This window comes from Parasteatoda tepidariorum, chromosome 5 (genome assembly GCF_043381705.1).
Source record: "Parasteatoda tepidariorum isolate YZ-2023 chromosome 5, CAS_Ptep_4.0, whole genome shotgun sequence".
Lineage (NCBI taxonomy): Eukaryota > Metazoa > Arthropoda > Arachnida > Araneae > Theridiidae > Parasteatoda > Parasteatoda tepidariorum.
In genome coordinates, this window is record NC_092208.1 from 85118979 (window position 1) to 85128449 (window position 9471).

The 9471-nt window shown below is 23.5% G+C and overlaps 2 protein-coding genes across 2 annotated transcripts; both read right to left on the reverse strand.

Moving 5' to 3' along the window:
* Positions 1–2302: 2302 nt before the first annotated feature.
* LOC139425670 (uncharacterized) lies at positions 2303–2938 on the reverse strand. Its single transcript, XM_071181094.1, has one exon. The coding sequence runs from the start codon at positions 2936–2938 to the stop codon at positions 2303–2305; it is 636 nt and encodes a 211-aa protein (XP_071037195.1).
* A 116-nt stretch (positions 2939–3054) lies between these two features.
* Positions 3055–4754, reverse strand: LOC139425600 (uncharacterized). Its single transcript, XM_071180909.1, has one exon. It carries the CDS (start codon positions 4739–4741, stop codon positions 3836–3838), a length of 906 nt encoding a protein of 301 aa, XP_071037010.1. The 5' UTR covers positions 4742–4754; the 3' UTR covers positions 3055–3835.
* Between the last annotated feature and the right edge of the window lie 4717 nt (positions 4755–9471).

The following is a 9471-nucleotide window of genomic DNA, read 5'->3' on the forward strand; positions in this document are numbered from 1 at the left end:
GGGATTTTAAATTTTCTAAAGCTGAAAACATCATGCCAATCACCAGCGACAGAAGAATTTATGGCATACATGAGCTCAAATGTCGAAACGGAAAGCATATCAATTTTGAATCGATATCCAATCGTAAAAAAATTATATGTGAAATATAATACTGCAGTACCTTCCAGTGCTCCCGTTGAGCGCTTATTCAGCGAGGCTAAGCATGATCTGAGAAATTCCCGCAGCAGACTCAGTGACACCACTTTCGAAATGCAATTATTTTGCAAAATGAATAAAAACATTAATTAGAAAGTTATTTTCATTCATTTTCGAGTTTTATGCATTTATTTAATACATTTTAAATAAAAAATGTTGGATTTTGTTATTACGTTTTTTAATTTTCTTTTTGAACTCACTAATAATAAATTTTTATCTTAATAAATTTTTTACTAAATAAATTTTTATCTAGTACATTTTTTACTAAAATTATGTTTATGCCCGACCTTGTCAAACAACGCCAGTCAAATCTCTAAGAACTTCAGAACTATTTGTGCTCTTGAAAAATATTATAATTAAATTACAATTTTAACTCTTGAAAACTCGAAGGTATTAATTTAGTCGCTGATACTAGTAGTAGATAGGGGGGGGGGGCTACAGGACACACCTAAATCACATCATTTACTATCATTTTATATACTTTTTTCAATTTTAACATCAAAAAATGACATAAAATCCTTAAAAATAACAACTTTTGAAAATCAAAAACACTAAGTGTTTTCTATTGAAAAACCTCTTATTTTAGGTTAAAAAACACTAAAAACTATTTATTTACAATCATTTTATACACTTTTTTCAATTTTAACATCAAAAAACAACATAAAATCATTAAAAATAATAACTTTTGAAAATCAAAAACAATAAAAATGTCTGTTTAGAATTAAAAAATAAGCATTGAAAGAGGTAGGGGAGAGTATTTCCCCCACTAATAATTTAACTAAAATAAGCATTGAAAGATGAAAAAATCATTGGATTAACGTCAATACGTATGTTTTTTAAAAATAAAAATTAAAAATACACAACACCAATACGTATGTTTTTTAAAGATCAAAATTAAGAGGTTCCTTTTCTAACTTATAATCGTAATATTTATTTTTAATCATTCCTTCAAAATTAAAAATATATTTACCACCATTAATTTTTCTTAAAGCCTCAGTCAGATAATTCACCTTGACATTTTGAGAGTCTTTCTCATCGTTATCTACTTCTAATTTTGCAATGACTGAATCACCATATTTCGTATTTATTTTTTTCAAAGATATCAAATTATATTTACATACATCAAGTTCACTTAATTTGTATGTTTCTGGAAATCTCTTGAGATTATTAAATTCTTCCATTTATTATATTTCATTTTTATAAACACATATTCATTTTCTCAAGATTATTTTTTTAATATATTTATTTATAATTTCATAAGATGCTTCCTTTACAATTTCTATAGCTTTCTCTTTTATTTCATCATTTTCGATTTTATTCACTAAATCTTCTAATATATCAATATAGGTCATGATCAAATCATCAATTCCAAATCTATCGTGTGTTTCATTCATTTCCATTAAATCACAAATCAAACATACTAAATCATATATTTCATCATTGGTTTCCAAGTACTTTAATTCTTCCATTTATTAAGAACTATTTTTTGAAATACAATTCTTATAGTACATACATTTACGTAATGAACATCCAGGACCTAAAATTTTTGCACATTTTGGTACTTCAATATCTAAATCTTTGGATGGTATATTTAATTCATTTAGAATCTCTTTTTCCATAATTCCTCCTTTATATGCAAACGTACCACCATATAAGTCATAAAGATTTTGAATATATAATTTTACATCATTATTACTAATCCAGAGCTCTTTGTTATTGGGAGTCCTTTTAAATCTTAGGCCATGTAACTCTGTAGCACATTTGCGTACTATACTCAGTTCTTGGTCATCGAGTTCACAGTCGGGTGTAAATACGCTAATTGTTTCACCAAAAGGTATTTTTAAATGCATCCATCCTATTTCTCTTGCTATCTTACGATTTGGAAGTACAAATCCTTGAATGTTGATAATCAGAGTAATGTCATCCATATTTAATAGAAAACGTTTTTTATAAATACTTTTTAACAGCATTTGTTATCTATATTTTATTAGAAAACTTTTTTTCATAAATGGATATAGAAGATATAAAAACAGAAGAGATAAAATATAGAAGATATAAAAACAAAAGAGATAAAATATAAAAGATGTAAAATATAGAAGATATAAAATTAATATCCAAAGGGTACAGTATCATAACTACCTAAAATTCTACGTTTATCAAATCCGAATGTATGCCTTTTATTTGTTTTAATACTTGAAATATTTCTATCTTTTTCGATTTTAAATTGATTGATTTCTACGTCTAAACAATCAGTTTCACCAGTTATTATTTTCATTCTATTATCAAAATCTAATACTGTTTCAGTTTGATATGACATTTTAAATCCTTTAACTTTTCCATGTACAGAATTATCATTCAATATATAGCCATAATCTTTACTAGCAATCCAAGATTTTATATATTTATCATTCTCTAATTCATCAGTCCATTCACCTAACATACAACCAGTTTCAATTTTATTGGTTCCATCATCTATATACACTATACTATCTGTATCATAATATAATACTTTATTATCTAATCTATCTAACATTTCATACAGTCTAATTCTAGCAGAACTTGTTGTAAAAGCTGCAATATATACATTTGTATTGAAGTTATTTTTCTCATATTTATCTTTCATTTTATAAGTCATTTCAACGCAGTCATCGTTTAAGAATACCATATTGAGATCCTTTATAGTATCATCCAAAATAACTCTATAAAAATCTTCAATTTCCATCACATATTCAGTTTGTTTCATATTATTTCTCTGACCAAATTTACCCCATAAAGAATTTAAACATATCTTGGCTATAAATCTTAAACCAGGATTTTCTTCAATTTTATCTAGTTTTATATCTAATTTTTCTTTAACTATTTGTATGTATTCTTCTTCATTTTTGAAATTGTTTTTCCATTTATCGCATGTTTCTAGTTTAATCTTTAAAAACGTTTTAACATATTCTTTAAACAATTCATTTGTTTTATTTTCAAAATTTTAAACCTCATGTTTATTTAATATCTTATATCCTTTTTTCAGAGTCAATTTCATCTCATCAGTTGTCCATGTACCAATTATACATCTATCAATATCATTATGTTTACATTCTGAATTTCTCCTATCATAACATATTTTAAATTTTTTCTTCTCTAAAGCTGTTTTGAAATGAATACATTTAATTGTTTTAGAACAAACTTTACATAGCGAAAATATCAATTTTTCTTCTTTATAAGGTAATACAGGATGATACAATTTTCTAGGTGGAATCACTTTACATTTGATTAATCCATACCATTTTTTATCATACTTTTTAGGATTATATATCTTTTCAGGATGACCAATTGAATAGTTATCAAAGTAATTGACTGTAGGATATAATGAACATACATCAATATATCTACCTTTTTCATTATCTTACATTTCATATTTCAATTTCGTAGGTTCACATCTTCCTCCATAAAATGCATCTCTAGGGTTCAAAGGTTCTACAAAATCTCTATTCCATTCTTTTTTCATGTATTTTTTCATATCCTTATTATTATCGAAATCACATTCCCAAACATTAATTAATTCATATCCTGCTTTAATTATCTTTTTATTTATCTTTTTAGTTCTTTTATATAAATCTTTCATAAGCATTTGATTCACAGTATTTATTTATGTTTTAGTGAAACATTTAGGACATCCATGCCAAAAACATCCTTGAAATTGAAATACTGTATTATCATAAAATCCATCAACCTTATAATATTTTTTACCTAATTTTAATTTTTTCTCTTTACCATTCAAAGCATGTTGTATATTAATATTTTCTTTTTGAGATATATAATCTAACCAAGCAATTGATTTTTTACTATATTGATCCTTTTGAATTACATCATCATCTATGGCAATTGTATTCCTTTTCAAGAATTTATCTCTAAAAATTGTCATACATAAACCAGCTAAAGTTACATATTTAAAAGGATCAACATTCAAAATTTGTAAAAATAATCTTCTCAATTCCAAACAACCTTTTCTCAAAATATCTACATCAGACCTGCAATATTTTATGAATTCTTTTTTAAAATCAAACGTTTCATCTTTCACAGATTCATACCATTTATCAAAGTTTTTCCTTTCTTCTTCAATCATATAATTATATCCATAGTAATATTTTTTTGGATATTTACCTACATATTTCTGATTTTTTTCTTTATTAAAAAGATGAGGAAAATAACCTTTTGCTAATTCATTTAAACCAAATGTTTTGGGAAATTTTTTAAGTGGACACATTGTAAAATTAATCGAATCAATAAATCTTATATTATAACCACCAGCTTTCATATATATTAGTTTATTTCCTTGGTAAATTGTAAATACTTTAATATGATTTTTGAAACAATTTTTAGCTAAAAATTGAAAATCAAATCCTTTTCCATAATGAGCTATAACTGTATATCCATAATGATTATCTCTAAATAACCATTCACAAAACTCATTTTCATTCTTGAATTTTGTTTCACATCCATTAAAATTATGACATACAACAAGATTAACTTCATGAATTCCTGTATCTTGCATAGTTTCAACATCAAAAAAATAAGTATTTTTCTGTATAATCATATTTACATTTATCACACCAATCCTTCTTATTACGAATCGTTTTAAACACAATTTTTTTCACACACACCTCCTCTACATTCTTGTTTTATCATAAAACATTCATGACCTTTTATGACCCATTTCACCCAACAATTTTTACAAAAATATTCACCACATATATGTTCATGACGTTTTCGTTCATAACTCTTAATATTTTTCTTACATTTTAAACATTTCCATAGAATATTACAAACACTTCTAAAACCTTTATTCTTATCTTTTTTATGATTTCTAAGACATTTTTGACCTTTAAATTTTCGATTGCAATATTTACAAAATATGTCATCTCCTTTACAATCAGATTCTTTAACAAAACATCTATCACATTTCAAAGGACATCGGTGTTCATTAGATCTTTTGTATCCAATTTTACAATAATTACAATAATTGTTTTTACCTAAAAATCCAGTCATAGATGTAATAACATCAAAATGATTTCTACTCTTATATATAAAAAGGCATGTAGATTTATATTCACCACTATATATAATTTCATTACCATTTTCTCGACAGACAATATTAATTTGAATACCTAAAAAATTTTCAAATATTTTAACCTCTTCCAAAGTATATACTTCTAATGGAATATTACATAATTCATGCAATTTTATAGCTAAAGGTTTTTGTAATACACGACCTTTTTTGATACATAATATTTCATTATCTGTTAACTTTTCAATCATTAATTTCTCACTTAATAATTCAATATTTTGAACAGTTAAAGCTACTACAATTGATCTAGCTAAACATATATTATCATTATTTTTTATTTGTAAAATACTTTTCTTTTTAACAGGATCTGTTTCAGAATACAATTTTAAAGCCTTATGTCTACCACCTTGAGGTAATTCAATAACATTAAAATCAAATATACACTCTGTTTTATCCAAATCTTTATATTCAATTTGGTCTGATAATTTATCAATATAATCCTCAAAAGCTGTTTTAGTTGACATCATTTTATCGTGAAAAGGTTTATTTAATTTAGGATTATATGTAATTACATCTACTTTACCTACAATATTTCCTATAGCTCTTTCAAATACATTTTTCAAAATATTATGATATTATTCAGGTAAAATTTTAGATCCAATAATTTTATGTTGTTTTCTATACACTTTATATTTTTTAATATATATACCTTTAGATTCAATAATTTTATAATCAGGTTTAAAAAAGTGTTTAAGATTTACCTCTCTTTTAATTTTATTTTTTTCTTCTTTAGGTATAAATTTACCATCTTTATATTTTAAATTATAAGAATCAAAAAGGTTTCTAATTTCATTTCTTTTAACAGGATATTTTTTTAATGTTTTAGTTTTTCTTTTCAAATATTTAGAAGCATCTAAGCCTAAATAATCAGTTAAAATTGGTTTATAATTTCCAGTTGTTCTGATATATGAAATGATAGAATCAATAATATTTGATTTTAATTTCTTATCAGAAACAGGAATTTTGAATTTTTTAATTAAATCTTTTAGCTTTTTCACATTAAAATTTGAAATTGCATCAACTAGGTGTTTAAACTCCGTAGTTGTGCTCATTTATAGGGAAACAAATTTTTAAATACAAAAATTTTAAGATATGAAAATATATTATGTAAAAGATAAAAAATATATAAGTGAAAAGATATAAAGTTATATTCAAGGATTAGATAAAATTTGTTTTCGTAATTCTAATTCTTTAATAGTTTTTATATGATAATTACTTTTAAAATGTCTCTGTTTATGTGTATAAGTATAATATACTCCACATTCACATTTATAATATATAAATTTTCTTTTAAGATCACAATCTATACACCTTTTAAACAAATATTTCTTAAATTTATAAAATTCTTCAGCTGGTTTTATAGTTTTACAATCACAGCAGCAATATTTCTCTTCCATTTATTAGATGGAGTTTTTATAAATTATTTTCCAATTGCTATCCATTGAAAATAATCTTCATGATTAGTGATTAAATTATCATCAGATTTTAAACATTTAAATCTAAATCCATATCTATCTACTTCTGAAATTTTTACAATAAACAACTCTCCATATTTTACAATCGGAGTTACAAAAATTGAAGGATGAATATTAAAAGGTTCATTAAATGAAACATTTGTTCTATTTGTAGAACAATTACCTTTCAATACTCTAGCTTGATTATTTCCCATTTATATAGATTCTAAAAATGAATTCCAGATAGTTTCATAGTTTTTATTTACTTTTTGAATTTTTAAATTATTTTCAATCTTAAAATAATCACATATTTTTTTAATAAAATATTTATATTTTATACTTTTTTTTATAATATAAAAAATCCAATAATTTATAAAACATTTCATCTGCTTCAGTTGTTAAATTTATATTATGTTTTCTTTTAAAATCATTAAAGAAAAAGATGCGAGAATTATAACGTTGCTTTAAATATTTAGGTATACTAATATCATAATAATATTCGTCTCCAGATGAGTCATAAATTATTTGTTTATTTTTAATAGAATTAAAAACTTGATTATATTCATCTGGTATTTTATTATATTCCTGAGATATTTCATCATCAGAAAAAGATAAATATTCAGCTTGAATATTGTTATCAGAAAATGGTTCCATTTATATACATTGATAATAATTCAAAGCAAAAATTTTTTTTCAGTCAATTCGTTCTTGAAAAAAGTTTGAGTTCCGAAAAATCTTTGAATTAGTGCTACCTGTTCGTACCGTTCTACCCGTCCGTCCGTTCCATTCTAATGTTCTAGAAAGGAGATAAGGACTAAAATATAAATATTATCAAGTCATTCTCTCTTCTAATTATTTTTTTCATTTTAAATATTTCTTTTAATCTATAAATCCATATATCTTTCAAGTCTGTATTTTCTTCAAATTCAGAAAATATTTCAGTAAAAATTACTTTTCTAAAATAGTGTAATTTTAATATTCTTTTAAAATGATTTTCTATTATTCTCATATTATCATACGATTCTAATTTAAAATCATCTCTTGCAAAAAATACAATATTGTGATGGGTTTTTCTTCTCAATGAATCATATTCTAATTCGATTCGATATGTAAATAGATTGATATTTAAATTTAAAACTTTAGCTATATTTTTTTCAAACATATTTATTTGTATTTATAAAAATGTTTTACTTTTAAATAATGAGTTCATTAAATGATATTTGTTATGAACAGATCGAAGGTAATTATTGGTATGGTTTATTTGGAGATTTTAAACTAATTATAGATAAAGAAACTGGATATTTCAATGCTACTAAGTTATGTAAATCTGGAGGTAAAAATTTCAAAGATTGGCTAAGAAATAAAGAATATAAAGCATTAATTAATTATTATTCTCGAAAAGTGGTTGGCGAGAATTCTCTCCAAGCATTTTTTCTATTTAAAACAGTTAAAGGTGAAAATCAATATACTGAAAATATATCAGGTACATATGTATGTAGAGATTTTATTACTTCAATTGCTTGTTGGATTTCACTTGAATTTACTTTTAAAGTTAACAGTATTGTATCTGATTATTATGTTAATAAATTCAATGAAAAATATAAAAATGATAACGATAAAATGAAAAAGAAATTAGACAAGATAAAAAATAAAATAAGAGAATTAAAAATTCAAAATGAACAATATAAAGATGATATAGCTCCAAAACTTCACAACCAAGAAGATTAAATATGTTTGTTATAATTCAAAAAAATAATGAAGATTCTAACTATCCATATTATGCAATTCGTTGTCAAAGAGGTATATATAATAAAACTGCAAAAGATTTAAAAATTAGATATCCTAATATGACAATAAAACTTGAGATTTCATATAATCCAAATACTATAAATCTGTTTAATAGAATGAAAGAAAATATTACATATATAGATACTTATTTTAATCATTTGAAATTAAAAGATTATGATATGGAAAGATTTAAAAATGATATAATTCAATTGATTCCTAAATTTGCATAATATTTTTTTCATCTATCCAACTATTAAATTCTTCAGGGTAACCTACCCATTTTACTAATACTTTATTTCCTTTTTTTCTTATTATTTTTTCAACCTTATATGTTTCATTTTTCTTATTATATTTTACTAATTCTTTTTCATAATAAGTTCCTTTAATTTCTTCACCATTTAAATCTTTTACTCTATAAGTAATAGGATCTGTTTTCAATATTTCAGATATGATAAAAATTTCTTCTGTAAAAGTAGGATGATAACCCCTTGTAAATGTTTCTTTATATTTTGAAATTTTAACTTTATCACCTATTTTAAATTTTGGTTTTTTTATATCTTTTTTAGTATATAAATCTTTATATACAATACTTTCATTTTCTTTCTGACTGGCTTCAAAAGGTGTCATTTTTATAGATCTATGATAAGAATGATTATAATTATAAACTAATTGATTTAATACATCTATATATTTTTTCGTATTATTTGCAGCCATATATTTTCTAATTTTACTATTAATTGTTCGATTAAATCTTTCAACTATAGAACATTTAATTTCAACATTTTCAGTTGTAAACCAATGTATATTATTATCTTTAAAAAATTTTTGAGTATCTTTATTTATAAATTCAGTACCTTTATCAGTTTGTAATTTTTCAGGAATTCGTTCTTTAAATATTAATTTGAAAGCATTTGA

Bases quoted from the DNA above. Each gene is read 5' to 3' on its own strand.
- LOC139425670 (XM_071181094.1), bottom strand. From the start codon at position 2,938: ATGAAACAAACTGAATATGTGATGGAAATTGAAGATTTTTATAGAGTT.
- LOC139425600 (XM_071180909.1), bottom strand. From the start codon at position 4,741: ATGCAAGATACAGGAATTCATGAAGTTAATCTTGTTGTATGTCATAAT.